Source organism: Talpa occidentalis, unplaced genomic scaffold (genome assembly GCF_014898055.3).
Source record: "Talpa occidentalis isolate TD23 unplaced genomic scaffold, MPIMG_talOcc4v2.1 talOcc4.10, whole genome shotgun sequence".
Taxonomy (NCBI): Eukaryota; Metazoa; Chordata; class Mammalia; order Eulipotyphla; family Talpidae; genus Talpa; species Talpa occidentalis.
Window position 1 is genome coordinate 54,541,019 of NW_023600993.1, and position 18,126 is coordinate 54,559,144.

The 18,126-nt window shown below is 42.2% G+C and overlaps 1 protein-coding gene across 1 annotated transcript in view; it reads left to right on the plus strand.

Moving 5' to 3' along the window:
* Positions 1–18,126, plus strand: part of GXYLT2 (glucoside xylosyltransferase 2) — a 119,440-nt gene that overhangs the window by 13,345 nt on the left and 87,969 nt on the right. The window contains 1 exon segment of the mRNA XM_037492852.2: positions 13,540–13,732. Within this exon segment, the coding sequence (XP_037348749.2) occupies positions 13,540–13,732 (193 nt within the window).

The window sequence follows — 18,126 nt, forward strand, 5'->3', positions numbered from 1 at the left end:
AGATCATGAATTCTCTCCAATTCTTGGATTTGTCTTCTGTTGAAGCCCTAGATTGTATTTTTTCAATTTGGCTATAGTAAATTTTTTGATCTGTTCTATTTGCACCTGCCTCATATTTTCATTCCTGTTTTACGTCATCCATTGTTTTTCTGATTTCGAGGAACATTGTAACTATTACCTTGAAGTCCTCTTCAGTTACATTCTACGTATTGTCATACTGGAATGTGACTCCTGATTTTTTTTTTTTTTCACTCAGCATTTGTGGTATGTTCTGTCTCTTTATTTTTAGTTTTTATGGATTTTAATGGAGATAGACTTTCAGGCTGCTGCCTTTGTACCTGTTGATGTGTTTGGAGAACCAGTACCAGCAAGAGGTAATGGATAAAAAGGACCTGGGGCATTAGGGCACCAGAAGATTAGCTTCAGTGAGCATAAAGCATTCAAGCTTCCTACTCTGATTCCTGTGGGTCCCAGAGTTGTATGGCAGGTATCCATAGTGATCCCCTCCTCTTGAACAACTCCTTAACCTAACTGCCTTGTATAGTCTTTTGCCAACCTCATCCTCTAGGCTATAATTGAGCACTAGATGCAGTGCTGGACACAGATTGTAAGGCTGATAACGGTGTCATAAGCCAGGGGTTGTCCTCTTTTCCAACGCAGAGCCTTATTCTGTGGTGTTTGCGCCTGTTGTAAACTAAAACAACCCCAGAAATATGACTGCAGAATTGAGGCCACTAGAAGGGGAGGGAGGGGCCCAGTGGCCTAGGGAAAAGGACTCGGGTGCTTTGAATGGTGGGGGTGGAGTGATAACATATATCTGAAGAGTGTGAACCTATTCCCTTAAGTCATATTAAGTGTTTTAAATCAGTGATACCTCTATAAAGGAAAAAATAAAATGCCAATAAAACATCAAATAAAAAAGTTCTATTCGATGGTCTTTCTTTGCAAAAATACCATGCTAACTGGCTGTGTGACTTTGAGTAATTTTTTCTCAGCAAATCTGGGCTCTTTTGTAAATTCAGCTATGAAATGATGCAGGTAAAATGCTTGTGTGGTGTATGCCACACAAGAAGCTTCCAGCAAATGTTAGTTAGGGCTAAGATACAGACTCAGGCAGGCTTTGGGAGGTTATGACTTGTGGGGTTGGGAGAATAGGTGGCAGGGTAGATGTGATAGTGGTGATGATTCAGCCCCTCCAAACTTCTGGATTGATAATAGGAGTGGTTTCCCCAAAAGGAAATTCAGATGTTCTTACCTTCCTGGAAATGGATGCTAATAAGAAACCTCCAAATCAAAAGCAGATGTCTACTATAATCAATATGCCCATTGGACAGATGGGGAAACTGAGGGTTGCCCCAGATGGGAAAACCAAGCAGCAGTTCTAGAATTGAAGCCAGGTCCATGTGCTTTTAGATCCAGGTTGCTTACCACATGTACTGTACGTGGTTGGGAACAAATGTCAAGTTTAGAATTCTTTGGATTGCTTGCTAAAATCCCTTTCAAGGAGATCCCTTTTATAAATCTTTGGGGTTTGTTGTTGTTTTTGTTTGTAAGAGAGAAAAAAATGAGAAAAAATGAGTTTTTAAAAATTACCATTTTTTAAAAATCTTTAAATATTTACATCCACACATCCACCTATAGAGGGTATAACTGTGGCAGATGATATACCAAAATATTAACAGTGATGATGGAATTAGAATTATGGGGTCCCCATTTTGCATGCCTATATTTACTTTTTTTCTTCACACACATTTTAAAATGCATGCATTACCTGTGTGATTTTAGGACAATTTAAGCTATGCAAATGGTCATAAAAATTTAAAAATTCCTTAGTGGCCTGAGGTGTAGGAGGATAGATTTAGTGGGGAAACCATTTTTCCTCCTTTAAGTTGGCAAGTCCGTCATGCTTTTTTTATTCAGGAAATGAGATCGAAATGCCCTTTTGCAAAATATGTAATTTTCATTCTTGTATGTCACCAGCTATTTATTTCAAACTAGCACTGCTGGTGCATATTTTAAAATTTCAGTAACATCTTAATTCAGAAAAAAAGAGGGAGATAGAGATATAGAATGTCCTAATGTCAGGAACAATCATAAGGGGAAAAAATTAAAATGAGGATTAGTCCAGGCAGTATTGTTAAATTATGGAAGGTGAAGAATTATCAACACAGCTGTCCATGGCCTCAGCTAATGGCAAATGAATGGATGACGAATACAGTTAGTGAAGGCATGTGTGGGATCACACCAGGGAGGCATGGAATGGGCAGCTGAAATTCAGTCTATGCTCAGATCACTGAGTCAGGATCCCTGAGAAGTTCATCTACCCAAAGGTGACTCCTTTTTTTTTTTCTTTTTTTTTTTTTAAAGATTTATTTATTCATGCACACAAGAACTGGGGTACAGGCCAGAGATACGGGAGGTTTAGAGGAGTCACCAGAGACAGAATGGGGAACAGAATAGCTAGACTGACTGAAACACTGCTGAGGGAAGCAGCGGGCAAGGCAGGAGAGGTCTACCTGACCATGTGGGTTAGTTCCTTGGTCGTGCTGCAGAGGCTGCAGATTGCTTCACTTCACATGCAGTGCTTAACCCCTTGCGCCACCAAGGAGGCCCCAAGAGGACTCCTTTTTCTTTTTTTTATATTATTTTTTTAAATTTTTTACATCATTGTTCATTTTTAAACAGTATTTTCTTTCCCCCACCCCCTCAGGTGTAGTCCCAGTAGAGTTTCTTTCACCAGTACCCATGCACCATCACCTCAGTCCCCTGTGCTCCTCCCTCCCTCCCTATGACCCTTCTCCCTCTTCCCCTGCAGGATGTCTCTGATTTATAGTTGTCCGTTTTTTGCTTTGTTGTGTTTTGTAATTCCTTTTTCTGACTCATTTGTGTGTGGCCCCAAATACAGCATAATGATTAACAGCATAGGCTCTAAGTCCAGCTCCCCAGGTTTGAATCTTGGTGCTGTCACTTCATAAAACCCATATGTCAGGGCCTCCCCTGGTGGCGCAGCAGTTGAGCGCTGGGCTGCGAGGCTGCCTGCAGCCTCTGCAGCGCCCGGTTTGTTCCCCGGCCGCCGGCGAGGGTCCCACAAAAAATAAATAAATAAATAAAATTCATATTAAAAAAAAAACCCAATAAGTCTACATCGAAGTCTAAAAGCAAGCACGTGGACATGTAGAGGCAAACAAAATTACTACCTCTCTGTGCGTTCGACCTAGACTTTGTTTAGATATACAGCTGTGTTTCAAATATCATGATCCGAACTAAATACACACTGCTGATAATCAAATGCACCCCTCATATTGTTCTAGCAACCCCTCCTGCCAGTTACTTGGCGCTCTGGTGACACTAGTCATATAAAACCATGGCTCCAAAGCAAATACCAGCTTTTCTGACTTTCTTGGAATATTAATTCTTGAATCGACTCCAAACCGTGGGTCATTAAAAGTGATTTAACTGTTAGCAAAGTCCTTAGTGTTATGTCTGGGTTTCTAAGTGAAAGGTCTGCTCCCGGCTTCAGTGGGGATTTTTTTTTTGTCAAGGGATTTATGCATTCTCAAACCTGTGGTTTGCAGGGAACTTTTTAATACCTCTCGCTGCCAACACTTACTGTGAATATAATTACCCATCACCAACCTCCCCTTCTAGGGGCACTATCCAGGTGTCCCATCCACTTCCCAAACTGCTACTCTGGCCTATTTGCAGAGCTTCTCCATGTTAAATAACTTGGGTTTCATCTTGTAAAAGCTTCTACTGGGGAGGAGGATTCTGCTAATGTATTCTTCCCCTAAGGTGAACATATTCAACTTCTTAAAAGTCACCTTCTAACATTTCCCCCAAATATTTCTGTGTTCTCCCCTATTAAAACTAGTTCCTAGTGTCACTGTTTTAGTCTGTATTGTAAATAAATATGATTTTCCATTAAGCGTACACTAATGGCCCAGCCTATATCACAGCACCAAGTTTATCTGAGTTGAGCTTGTCAGTTAAGGAGAAGTACCGATAGGAGTTAGCAGGAGAAGGCAGAAAAGAGGGTTCTGACTCCAACCAATTACTCACTTTAATAATTCAGTGTATTTCGCAGTAATAGGCTACAAAGTAAATAGCACTACACATAAGTACTGTATTTCATTATTTATACATTCCAGAAGTTGAAGTTGAAGGCACATGCTTGTGATTTTCAAGTCATTAAGGAGACACTTCATTGCAGGCATGTGGGGGTGGTAAGGCTGTTTCTCCCTCAGAGCTCCTTCCGTTATCCTGAGCATCATTTCTCATTTGCACACAGGGAGGAGTTGAGCCAGGACAGTTGGGGTGGTGTTTGTTTGCGGAACTTGGGATGTTCCCATCCCGGTGCCACCATTCTCGTGATGTGGCTACACTATCATTGCTAATACAAAATTTTTTTAAATCTGTTTCATTTTAAATGTCAAATGCATTTATTTAATAACAACTTTATTGCAATGTAATTCAAATATCTTTTATAATGCAGTGGTTTTTAGTTTATTCAGAGTTGTGCAGCCATCCTCTCTATCTAATTTGAGAATACTTTCATCACCCCCAAAAGAAACTCTGTGCCCATTGAACAGTCATGCCCCACTAGCCCCTGATAACCATTAAACTGCTTGATGTTTTGGACTTGTTCATATATATGGAATCATTAAAATATGTGGGATTTTGTGTTTTTACTAGGTTCACAGTTCACTGTTGTTAAGGTTCACCAGTGTTGTAACAAGTATCAGTACTTCTAGCTGCTAAATATTTGCATGGATGTATCACATTTTATTTATCCATTCATCAGTTGATGGGTGTTTGGGTTGGAATTTTTGGCTATTGTGAATAAAGCTGCCATGCATATTCGAGTACAAGTTTTGTGTGGACATATGTTTTCAGTTCTCTTGAGTATATAACTAGGAGAGGAATTGCTGGGTCATATGGTATTTTTATATTTCACATTCTGAGGAGCTGTCAAGCTGTTTTCCAAAGTAGCTGCACTATTTTCCAATCCCACCAGCAATGCTAGAAGGTTCTAATTTCTCTACATCCTAAGTATATTTATTTTTAAAGGAAACTCTATCGCTGCCTTAAGTTGTCAGCAATAACGTATAAATAGAAGGTAATTGTCAAGTCAAGCACTAAGCAAATTAAACAGTATTGTACATTTCTAACTTGGTGTTCTTGCCTGCTGAAGGTATTAAAAAGCTGTTCGAGTCATATTAGCACAAAGCTTAGATTTTCTTATTGACATTGTTGAAAAACTGAAAGTGGGATAATTATCTCACTATGGCCTCATGTTCTTTGCTACAGTGTCTAAGTGGTAGCTACACCTGATGCCGCACCCCTTGGAGTACGTGGGATTTGGAGGTGCTCTACTCAAGCTTGGTTTCTGTGGTTTCAGCAGCCAGGTCCATGCTTACCTATGTCATGCAAGGAACTTAGAGGTGGCTGGAATAGTGTTTGCTGTGTTTTTTGTTTTATTCATGTTCCTGGTGTTTCCTGAGAACTCCTGGGTAAACTTAAGAAACCATTTTTGACAGGGTAATAGCTTCTTACCCCAGTAATTCCATTTCTAGAAATGGAGTCTAAGGTATTTATGCAAGAGAAGAAAAAGAAATCTACTAACCCACATATGTTCTAGTGCAAAAATAATTGGAAGGAGGGCCTCCCTGGTAGCACAGGGGTTAGACACAGCCCTACCAAGCTATCGCGGGCCACTGCAGCATGGGTTCAATCCTCCGCCAGGGAGCTAACCCATATGGCGCAGCAGACCTCTATTGCGTCTCCTGCTGCTCCCCTCAGCAGTGTATTTCAGTAGATCTGCCTGTTCTGCTCCCTATTCTCTCTGGTGAATCCTCTCACCACCCGTACCTCTGGCTTACACCCCAGTTCTTGTATGCATAAATAAATAAATCTTTTAAAAAAAATAATTGGAAGAATCTGACAACAGGGAAATTATGACAAGTTATCATGTTTGAGTTGAGTTGGATGGGGTAGTAGGTAGTCAGTAAAAATGATGCAACTATAAACCAGAGACACACTACGGTGGGGAGGAGGGGAGGGAGGAGGATCAAAACAAGGGCGGTGAGAATTGTATGGGGACTATAACCAAGATGAAAACGCATACATTGTGCAAAAATGAAAAATGATATAAAAATAAATAAAATTTAAAAAATGGAAAAAAATAAAAAAATTAAAGATGATGGCTGTGAAAAATTAAAAAGTAACAAGAAGAGAAAAAAGCAAATTGAAAATTAGGATATAGAATTATATGAACATTATTACTGCAGCTGTTAAAATATACATTCAATTGAATAAACAACAGAATGTAATATGCCACAAAAGCATTATGGGAAGAGATTTTGTTTTTATTTACAAACTTTAATTATTTCAACACATGATGTTTTAAGTTTTTTAATTGAAAATGTACATTGTGGACTGATCTTTTTTCTAAAGACATTTTTATTTATTTGCACTGTTGTACATCGATTGTATATATATTGTATACTTGAGATGAATTCCAATGAAAGCCTATGTAATTACCAGCTGAGGGAAGATTTTAGAAGAAAATAAGCAAAGACCTTAACAAATAAAGTCTGCTCCTTTGTTGCTGCCTTTGTAAGGTAGTCAGGGAGGGTGGTTCTCCTGTCCAAAGGAGAAGGAAGTGCTGTGCAAAGAGCCAGGGAAGAACATTCCAGGTGGGAGACACAGTTAGCACAAAGGTTCAGGATATGAACACAGAACTGGGTGTCTCAGATAGAGAAAAGGAAAAGGTGTTGGGTATGGAGGTCACAGAACTGAAGGATCAAGATGCTGGAAGCATCTTCTAAATAGCTTTTGACGTCCTGCAGAGTGATGACAGGAACTTGCGGTGTGGAGGAAGGAAGACTGGAGCCACATGCTAAACTCTTCAGTGAATGAAGAGGAGTAACTGGAAGCTGAGAGATGACACCAACAAGAAAAAGGAAAGGGTGCAATCGTTTCATCCTCAGACTTTACTGTGAAGATGACTTCATGTCTGGGGGTAACAGTGAAGAGCAAGGAGGTTGCAGCCCTGAGTCTCCTGGGGCAGGGAAGGAAGAAACTGCCTTTAGGGTATTTTACTGGGGAGATGGCACCCTCACCAGGCAGACATATTTTCATGAAGGCAAGAGGTGAAGAGAATACTCTGAGAAAAGGCTGAAGATAGAATTTGGGCACTTCTGAGGGTATGGAGGAAGAGTTTGGGGGAGAAAGGAGAAGTCAGCCCAGATCATTAGTTCTTGGCTGCAGCTGAACTGTGGGTGACAATCATACACCTGTGTTAATATGCAAACTCCAGGACCCCAACAAAAACTGCTGAATTGGGGTCTCTGTGGAGTGGGCACTTGCAGATTAGCAAACAGACTAGGGTCAGAGTGCTTGCAGTGAGCACCAAGGAAAGAATGGACCTACTAAGCATTTCCAAGGATGACTCAAGGGGCGACTATGAGGAGGATGAACAAGTTAAGTGATTAGAAACATATTTTTAGATCTACTTTAGAACTCTTTTTTTGAATGCTAAGCTATAAATTTTAAGTTTGTTGTAAACTGGTTTTAAGCAAAAGGGGATTAATTCACTTCTAAGCTGAACTGTCCAAGGTTAAGGTAGCTGCACCTGGATCCAGGTGCTCAATGAACATCACCAGGGATCTGCCTGCCATCTGTTGATTCTGCTTTTTACTATGCTAAGCTGACTCCCATTCAGGCTCCGCCAGCATAGTGGCCAGGAGTGTGCCATCAACTCCAGCCTTAGCAACAGGTCTAAAATTCTGGACAGCCAACGTTTGCTCTGGTCCTCTTAACTGAAGTATAAATAAAGGGCCTCCCCGGTGGCACAGTGGGTTTAGTGCTGCTCTGTGAAGCTGTCCTCAGCCTCTGCAGCGTGGGTTCGGTTCCCAGCTGGCCAGGGAGAAACACACATGGCGTGGCAGACCGCTCCTGCCTCGCCTATTGCCCCCCTCAGCAGTGTCTTGGGTCCGTCTGCCTGTTCTGCTCCCCGCTCTCTTTGGTGAATTCTCTCACCTTCGGGTGCCTCTGACCTGTACCCCCATTCTTGTATAAATAAATAAATCTTAAAAAAATAAAAAATAAAGTATAAATAAGAACATAGTAGCCGTGAGTCAGAACCGCGCTAGAATCCCCCAAACCTGTTCCCCACCACCACCCGTGATTCAAGGGGTCCAGTTTCCTGAGTTCCTCAAATGAACTTCTCGTGATCTTCACTGTTAGGGGTAACATTTGAGCACTGCTGAGTGTGCTGCTGATCAGTGTTGGTGAAAGGCACACCACTTATGCACCTTTAAACTTGATCGTTCTCTGTGACCACACAACACAAGCTCTTTTTACCTGAAGCCTGAGATTGTTTTATGTAATGTGAGAGGTAAAGCAGTGGGAACAGCAAGGACTCATTAAATCCCAACCACCAATACTTGAACTGCCAATGGGAAAGGCTTCTTTTTTCCTTTTTTACTACCTGTCACCAGACACCCAGAAAGGCCGCAGTCTCCAGCTCCTGTTTTCTCTGCATGCTGTCCCAAAGTACTGAAGCCTGCAAAAGAGTTTGCCTGCTGAGTTGCAGAGTGCAGACCTTTTTAATTTAAAAAAAAAAAAAAAAGTATTTTTCAAATAATAACAATGAATTTCTGTGTACCCTGTACTCACTTTAAGAAGTAAAACTTTATTGTTTTAAAGATTTATTTATTTATGCATACAAGAACTGGGGTAAGGGGCAGAGATGGGGGGAGTGAGAGGATTCACCAGAGAGAGTGGGGAACAGAACAGGCAGATTGACAGAAATACACTGCTGAGGGGAGAAGCAGGCGAGACAGGAGAGGTCTGCCATACCACGTGGGTAGCTCCCTGGAGGGGGACTGAACTTGTGCTTCAGTGGCTGCGGACAGCTTCATAGGTTGCATCCTAACCCCTTGCACCACCAGGGAGGCCCAAGAAATAAAAATTTAATCCCACATTAATGGTCACTATCCAGCATTTGATATTTACTATTCTCATGAAAGTTTGCTCTTATTACATATATCTGTGAAGCACATGTTGTGCTGTTTTTTCCTTTCTTTAAGCTTCACATAAAGGATATCATTTTAATTTCTTTTTTGGCTTTCTTTCTGAAAATTTCTTCCCCCACCCCTTAGGCCTTATAAAGATAAGCACATTCTGGTTCATTTTTCACTGCTATGTGGTATTTCACTTAAAGATAACAAATATATTCATGATTTTCCTGTGCACAGGCAGCAAAATTTTTCCCAATAATTAACTCTTGTCGATAGGGCTGTCTGAACATTCTTGGTTGGGGTTTATGCAGAAGTGCAAGGCTTTCTCCAGGTTACATATCTAGGAGTAGAACTGGAAGAGTGTGGGTTGTATGTGTATTTTCATTACTGCTAGATGTTGCCAAATGGGCTGCCTCCCCTGCCCCTAGCATTGTTGCCACTGGCCTCCATCTTCCCATCCATATTGAAGCTTCTATGAACCAGCTCTTATTTTTCCTTAATTTTTACCAATATGAGAATAAAATGGAGTCTTCTAATCATTTGACTTAGTTTTTCCATGATTATTAAAGTTAAAATTTTTTTTTTTTTAAATGTTAGTGTCAAATTATTCTTTTTTTTTTTTTAAACTTTTTTTTTTTTTTAATAGAGGCATGTTATTTATTTATTTATTTGTTTGTTTGCTTGCTTTGTTTATACATGCACTGGGTACAGTCAGAAGCGCGGGAGGGTGAGAGAATTCACCAGAGCCAGAGCGGGGAGCAGAGCAGGCAGAAGGACCGAAGTACACTGCTGAGGGGAGCAGCGGGTGGCAGGAGAGGTCTGCGCACCATGTGGGACCCTCCTCCGGTGGCCGGGGAGCAGCCGGGGATTGAACCGGTGCCGCTGAGGCTGCGGGCAGCTTCGCAACCCAGCGCTCAACCGCTGCGCCACCGGGGAGGCCCTAAAGTTAAAATTTTTTATTCATGTAGAACCCTGGTATGTACGACTGAACTTATATACTGCAGGAGTCATTCTCTTTGCTGCAGGGTAATGGTTCACATTTTAGATATCTGAGCTAATGCAGTTGTTTAGTTTGTATCTTTGGATCATACTGTTTTTAAATATTGAGCATAATTTAAAGCAAATATGTTTGCATTAATCTCAGCATATTTTGGATAATGTTTTGATGGAAATCTTTTTTGTTGGCTGTGATTTTAGCATTACAGTATCCCCCATTTTGTGGGGCATAAGTTCCAGGGATCCCAGTGCATACCTGAAATCTCAGTACCAAACCCTATAGGTACTGTGTTTTTTCCTGTACACTCCGAACTAAGATAGTTTAATTTATTAATTAGTTAGGAAGATATTTACAACAATAAAATATAGCCATTATTATAATGATGCACTGTAATAAAAGGTCTATGAATGTTGTCTCTGTCCCTCATTCTCTCATATTTTTGGACAACAGTTGACCCCAAGTAACTGAAACTGCAGAAAACAGAACACAGATAGGGTAGGGTGTGGGTACTGTGTCTTCCTACCCTTCATATAAGTTATGTGGGAGGTGGCTTTAGTAGCAGATATGAAAATCCACTCAGGAAGCTGAGGAAGAGATGACAGCTGAGTTCCAAAGGCAAGGCTCCTTGAATTCACTGGGCATGCCTTCTCATTTACTCTGCCTAGTGGGCTCCCCACTCAGATGTGGGCATGACCCTCTTCAAGTCAGATCTCCCCATTTCTCAGTGTAGAGGCAGGACAGGACACAGAGCAGGTTTTCTGATCCCATGCAGACCGGGTAAAGGAGGAGTCAGAGTCCTCAGTGGTTTTTGCAGGTCTTTTATTGGGATTTACACGGTACACAGCAGGCAAGGGTGCTGGAGGGCCAGGAGGCTGGCAGTCCTCCCAGCCCCCAGCAAATCCTCACTCTATGTGGGCTCTCCGGCCTTCACTGCTTCTCTCTCGGCTGCTTCTTTCGGCTTCTGCTGCTTCTTGGCTTCTCTTTCGGCTTCTGCTTCAGCTTCTCCTGGTGTCCCCGTGATGCCGCCCTTAAAAGCACAGTCTTAGCCCAGGTGTACCCACTCCAGGTGCCTGCCATCAGGCATGCATTCATGATCATAGGGTTCCCCTGATCTATTCTGATGACGGGAGGGCAGAAAAGCCTGATATTTTTCCTTACCCTACACTCAGTAAGGCCTTTCCCTACTCTGCACTACATGATGTATGTTGGCCCACTAGCTGCGCCCATCAGCTACGTATGTTTCCCCTCTGTAGGGTAAGGGAAAATGTCAGGCTTTTCTGCCCTCCCGCCATCAGGATAGATGATGGATCCTTGCCGTCCTGAATGCATGCCTGATGGCGGGCACCTGGAGTAAGGTGTGGGCATACGTAGATGGGATTCACCTGGGCTGAGACTGTGCTTTTAAGGGCGGCATCACGGGGACACCAGTAGAAGCCGAGGAGAAGCCGAAAGAAGGCTGGAGAGCCCAGAGTGAAGACCTGCTGGGGGCTGGGTAGCCTGCCAGCCTACCGGCCCCCCAGCACCCCTGCTGCCATGTACCTGCTAAATCCCAATAAAAGCCTGCAAAAAGCCACTGAGAACTCTGATTCCTCCTTTACCCGGTCTGCATGGGATCAATGAAAACCTGCTCAGTGGTCATTCCTGCCCCTACACCCTCCTTGCTCAACTGTATATTTCCTTCATAGCACCTGTCACTGCATAACTTTCTAAGTAAGTGACTTAGTTACAGTTTGCTTTGACTGTTATTTCTTTCTGTCTTCCCTACCACCAGCCAAATGTAACTTCTACAAAGGCAGGCATCCAGATCTGTTTCGTTCACTAAGGTCTTCCCAGCAATGAAAACAGTGCCTGACATGTAGGTACTGAGTTAACACGAAAAAGATGTGTGCGTACGTGTGCGTGTGAGAGGGAAGAGAGACAGAGACAGACAGACAGACAGAATACATGTCCCAGGAAAACTTGGAGGCAACCCAGCTTTGTCTCATGACTAAATGAGACTAAGAATATGACTGTCATTGTGATACCATTATGAATGGTTGTCAACCAGGCTGGGGATGCTAGGGACAATCGCAAGAGGTATAAGAGCTATGATTAGCAGCTTGTACTTGATCATGAGGACAGTAGAAAACAATATCCACTTTGCATTTTAGAAGAACATCATTGGCACCAATAAAAAGAAATCGGGATTAAGGATCAGATTGGAGACAGCTGGGCCATCTGGGACGCTGTGACAGTGATTGAGTTGAAGAAAGATGGTGGCTTCATCAGATAAGAAGAAGAGAAGTGGACAATTTCAGGAGATACTTAGAACAACTCTATTGTCTTTTCCTGTGATCCCCAAAATAAGTGGGATTTGAGTAACTCTTCACATCTGGGCATAGCTGAGCCAGGAGGCCATGCTTCTACTAAGCATGCTCTTAAGTAATCACATTGGCAAACTACCCAAAGTGCTCCACCCACATCTTCAACTTTTCTGGTGAAAGAAATCTGGAGCAAGACTGCCATTATTCAACAGAGCAGGGAACAGTGGAGCAGTGCACTGATTGAAGCTGAAGTTTTTGGAAGGAAGGGAGCATTCTACGTCCAAGTTCCCTGGTCTCCAAATCTTTTGTGCAAGTAAATTAGTTTCATTTGTCTCGGGGTACCTTTTCCAGGCCAGCTTCTTCCAACTTCCCTGAAAATGTTTCTCAGTGGTGTGTTTGAGGCTTGGCTCCATCTCCTTGTCTGGAACAAATCTTTTATTATGAGGAAATAGCTGGATGATGATTCTGGACTCTTGGATCCTGTTCCCTTCTCAGCTGTTGACTCGGTATTTAATACTTTGGTGATTTTCAACTTAACCTGCCCTTTCTCCTGCCTATTTCTCATTAATGGGAGTTTCACACCAAAGACCGAATTTCATACCTACCACCTCAACAATCTTGAGCAAGGCAGTTAGGATTAACACCAGTTTTTTCAAGGCTCTCCCAAGCTGTAAAGGAGGCCCATGTGTTGTTTTCTTTGCTTACCTCCTGGACTTGTATGATTTTCCTTTGGTCCAGTGGTCATGCATTCCACCGCAACCTAAAACCATCCAGATGATGGGAATATCATGTTGCTCATTTCACATGGGAAAGCCACGACCCACCCTCCTCTTGTTCAAGTTGCATTCAAATCTAATTTCCATGGCCCATGCAAGTGAAGCTGCATATAGCCCTGTGTCAGCTGTCAAAGTTTAGCAATACTATTTCCAAACATGGGCCAGTAGGCAGCCAGCAGGCACAAGACAGCTGAGCGCTGGCAGAGAAAATCGCAGACACCTATAGCCATCCAAATAGTGACTCATCCTGCGATTGCCAGGATAAATATGGGAATAAATGGTATTTTTCTCTAAGCAGGAAGAATTGTCAAAATGCTTATCACTTTATAAAATATAACAGATTGTGTCTCTTCGTGTTTTCAAATGTTCCAGCCATTCACTAGCTTTTTTTTTTTTCCATGAGTTTAGTAATAGCCTTAACTTGTTTTTCTTCTTTCTAGGAGACCTGGAGAACCCAGACATTTCCAAGCTGTGCTGCCGCCCGAACTCTGGATCCACCTGGCTGTGGTAGCCTGTGGTGATCGACTGGAGGAGACGCTAGTCATGCTGAAATCAGCTGTGCTCTTTAGCCACAGGAAGATTCAATTTCACATCTTCACGGAAGAATCTCTGAAGCCTGAGTTTGATAGGCAGGTAAATTTGCAGAAATTGCAGCACGGTGTTTACTGAGTGCAGACAGAATGCTTTTTGGAAAATGCTTATCTTGTTCACTCATGTGTTTTGCTGCACACTCAACCGTGTGACTGTGAACCCTGACACTGAGCCTTACTGTCCTCATCTATAATATACGGACAGCCACACGTACCTTATAGCGGTACCTGCAGATTAAATGAAGCAATTAAATGAAGCACTTAAAGCATATTTGACTCAGGGCTTGAATGCAGTTACATAATAAAAAACTATGTAGTCACCATTCTTGTTGTCAACATTCTTCTCCTTTGGGGAACAGGGAGATTTTGTTTATACATGCTTTTTGAATGGCAAATATTGTGTGTTCATTAAAATGAACTCAAACAATATAGATGTACAGATTAAAATTTAGAAGACCTTTGTAAAGGCAGGAATGGACATGGTGCAGGTTTTCTGATCCCATGCAGACCGGGTGAAGGAGGAGTCAGAGTCCTCAGCGGTTTTTTGCAGGTTTTTTATTGGGGTTTACCAGACATATGGCAGGCAGGGGTGCTGGGGGCCGGGAGGCCTGCCTGCCTGCAAGTCTTCACTCTATCTGGGCTCTCTGGCGTTCTCTGCTTCTGCTTCTTTGCTTCTCTCATTGGCTTCTTTCTCAGCTTCTGCTGCTGCTGCTGGCGTCCCCATGACGCCGCCCTAAGACGCCCAGTCTTAGCTCAGCTGAATCCCATCTACCTATGCCCACACCCTAATCCAGGTGCCCGCCATCAGGCATGCATTCAGGACAAGGATCCATCATCTATCCTGATGGCAGAAGGGCAGAAAAGCCTGACATTTTCTTTACCCTACAACCTTGCTACCCCTCTATCCCACAGAAGAAACTATCAGTTAGCAATTTTGAGTAAGTCTTACATTTTTTTCATATACAGGTATGTGTGTATGTGTGTGAGTGTGTGTATGTGTGTCTACATGTATAACACATTACACATGTACCCAAATTAAAATACAGTCTTTTAAATAATCAGGATTATTCTCTACGTCCTGTTCCGGAACTTGCTTTTTCCTCAGTTGAAACCTTATTATCAGCATCACTCTAAGTCAGGAACCTTATATTCCTATTTCATTCTTTTTGGTGACTGCATAGTATTTTATTATGTAACGCATCATCATTTGTTTAATTAACCCATACTGAGGAATGGCTGATTTTTTACCAGGACTCAAGAAGAGCCTTGGAAATGCCTCTTCTCCCCAGTTTAGGTGTATGCATGACTTTGAAGACTAAGCTTGGTTTTCCTAAAAAATCTTATATTGCATAATGACAAGCTGAAAAGTGAACCCTTGATAGCTACCTACAGCACTGAACACCAAGGGGGAAGGGGAAAGAACAAAGAGGGAAGGAAGCACAGTGATCTGTGGTGGTAAACTGTGGGTGAGTTGGCGGTGGGTGCACTATGGTGATAACACCTGCTAGAGATACCTAAATAACACCTCAGTTAAAAATAAATAAATAAAAGATAAAAATAGAATAAATAAATAATTTTAAAACTCTTGCTAAAACAAAACAAAACAAAAAACCACACACACACACACACACAAATCTCATCTTGCAGTAAGTTCTTGAATGCTGGCAAAGTGAGAACCCACTTTGTTTTGTACCTACTAACTTGAGTCAACAGTGGTACTTCCTGCCCCCGTGATAGCTGCTAATGATAAGTGCCAAAGAAGTATGTTGCACAGAGAAAAGCTAAAAACAGAAAGTTAGAGAAAATGTGTTGTTTCATAAGGAAAAAAAATCACCTTGACATCTTCACCAACAGAAACCAGAGGAACAGATAATCTTGGGACTTTGAAATTGATTGGAAAATGCCTTGAAAAAGAGCTGAGTCAGAGAAAGGGAAAAGGTTGAACCATGAAGAGTTAGCTGCTCTGAAGCTCTGGTTTAAGGAAGATGATGATAATGATGCTGAAGAATATAGTTTATCAGGGACTTCTGATTTAGATCTTTATTTAATCCTCACACCAACCTCTTGAAGAAAGTAGCAATCATGTACCTACAAACTGACATCATTGAAGCTTAGAGAAGTTTAGTGATTGACTCATTGGGTGTCAGTTCAAGGTCATTGACTCAAACCTTCATGAACTTAATCACCATGCTACCTCCCAAACTAGTAGCCAGAAGGCTCAATTCAACCCTCAACTCCATTATTTACTTACTGCATGATCTCTGGCAAGTCTTGTGGCTTATTTGAGCTCTAGCTTCTCCATCTACAACTTGGTGTAGCAGGATTGATCAAAGAGATGATATATTTGTAATCGGGACAGGCTAGGGTGGGATGCAGCAACAATTCTCAAAGAGCTCAGAGACTTTCCACATGCCTACTGCATGTGTCACACAGGAGACAGTCTCTTTCCACATAGACACTTAGGTCTGGGGCCAAAGTTGGCAGAACCTATTCATACTTATAGCTGTACCTACTGGAACTTTTGGCTTCTACACTTCTGGAGATGCCATCCAAGAAAAAGAGAGACTAGTGGATCACAACTGTGCTTTCCATTTCCTCAGCTCAGCAGTGACATGGGTCTTTTCCATTTTCATTAATTGTCCCCAAGCAGTCACCAGGCCTACCCACCCTGGTGTGCAGGAATGGAGGAATACTGGCTCAGATAAGCACTAGTAAAGTCTTGCATAACATCCACTTAGAAAGTATTTATCAAATGCCTACTGTATGCCAGAAGTGGGGACATGAGGAGAGAGAAGAACAAAATATAGATCATATTTTTAAAAGATGAGGGGAGGGAAGATAGGTATATATAACTATATTTATGTGGCAGATTCTATTTTCCAGTGAGGTCCCTACCTCTTGCTTTCATACCCTCTGTGCTTACTTCCTATAATGCCTCAGTCTGAGTGACCAATGGCACAAGGAAAGTGATGTTGATTCACTTCTGAGATTAGGTTTAAAAAGGCACTGCACCTTCCATCTTGCTCATACTCTCTTCCTCTCTTGGATCACTTGCTCTGGGGAAGCCAGCTGCCATGTCAGAGCAGCCCTTGGAGAGGCCAACATGTTAAGAAACAAGACCTCTTGCCAACGCTCCTGTGAGTTGGAGACAGAACCTCCAGCCCCATTGAGCCTCCAGATGTCTGTAGCCCAGACAATTGCTGGACTGCCACCTCAGAGAAGCCCTGAGCCAAAACAACTCAGCTCACAGATTTCTGGCCCTAAGACACTATATGAGATCATAAATGTTTGTGGTTTTAAACCATAAAGTTTGGGAGTAATTTGTTATGAGACAATAGCTAATACAGATATATCTACATACATGATATGTATACATAGATACAGATGTAATGTAATGCCATGTGACATCTGAGTCTTGTCTTAGAAAGGGTACAGATTCTGCCTGGGTCTTTCTTGGGGTGCCTGCCCAGGAAGCTGACCATCACAGTATAGTAGTGATGGAGTCTATATGGAGAGACCACATGGAGGGGTCCACACAGAGAGCCGAGGTCCCCTCACCTATTGCTAGTCTGAATCACCAGACATGTGAGTGAAAGTCTTCAGATAATTCCAGCGCCTGGCCTTTGAGGCTTTAAGGCTGAGGCCCCTGGAGTCATGGAATAGAGTCAAATCACCCCTCCTGTGTCTTGTCCTAATTCCTGACCCATGGTCTCTAGAAGCATAATAAATGGTTGTTTTATACTCTAAATTTTGGGGTAATTTTGTTTTGATCCATAGTAACTGGAACATTATTGAGAGCTAAATTTTATGGGACCACTGCTGTGAATGCTTGTGAGTTGTGCCTTGTTTGATTGCCCTGATGACCTTACCCTTCTGATGACTCATTTCCTCAGGTCTTTATCAGACAAATAAAGCTCAGCTAACAAAGGAAATTATAATGAGGTGTTAAAAACTGGGCAGAGCATTTGGTGTGTCACCCCTTTGTTTCTTTTGCATGCAAGGATGATGGTGCCAGTTTAGTTTTAAGACCTCGACATAAGTCACAAAACTTCTCACAGCCTCAGTTTTCTCCTCTGCATTAAGGAGCATGTGATTCTTGCTATTATTGCAGAATATAATTTTGAGGCTGAATCAGATCATCAGCTTATTCTTTCATTCCACAAAGATTCTTTGGAACACCTTTTCTATCTATGGTGGATACTTTTTTAGGCCTAACGTAGTAGCAGTTGGTTTCTGCTAAGCACCAGGAGATAGGAGGAGCAGGTTATGTCACCCTTCTCCAGGCTGTCAGTTCCAACCCTGAGGGGTTGTGGGAGTAGACAATTTCTTGTGATAATGAAACAGGGCTCTAGCCATCCAAGGACAGTGGCCAGTAGAGGACAGGTCACTGTGGCTTCTCATCCACATGCACAACTGTAAGACCCCTCAGCTCAGGGA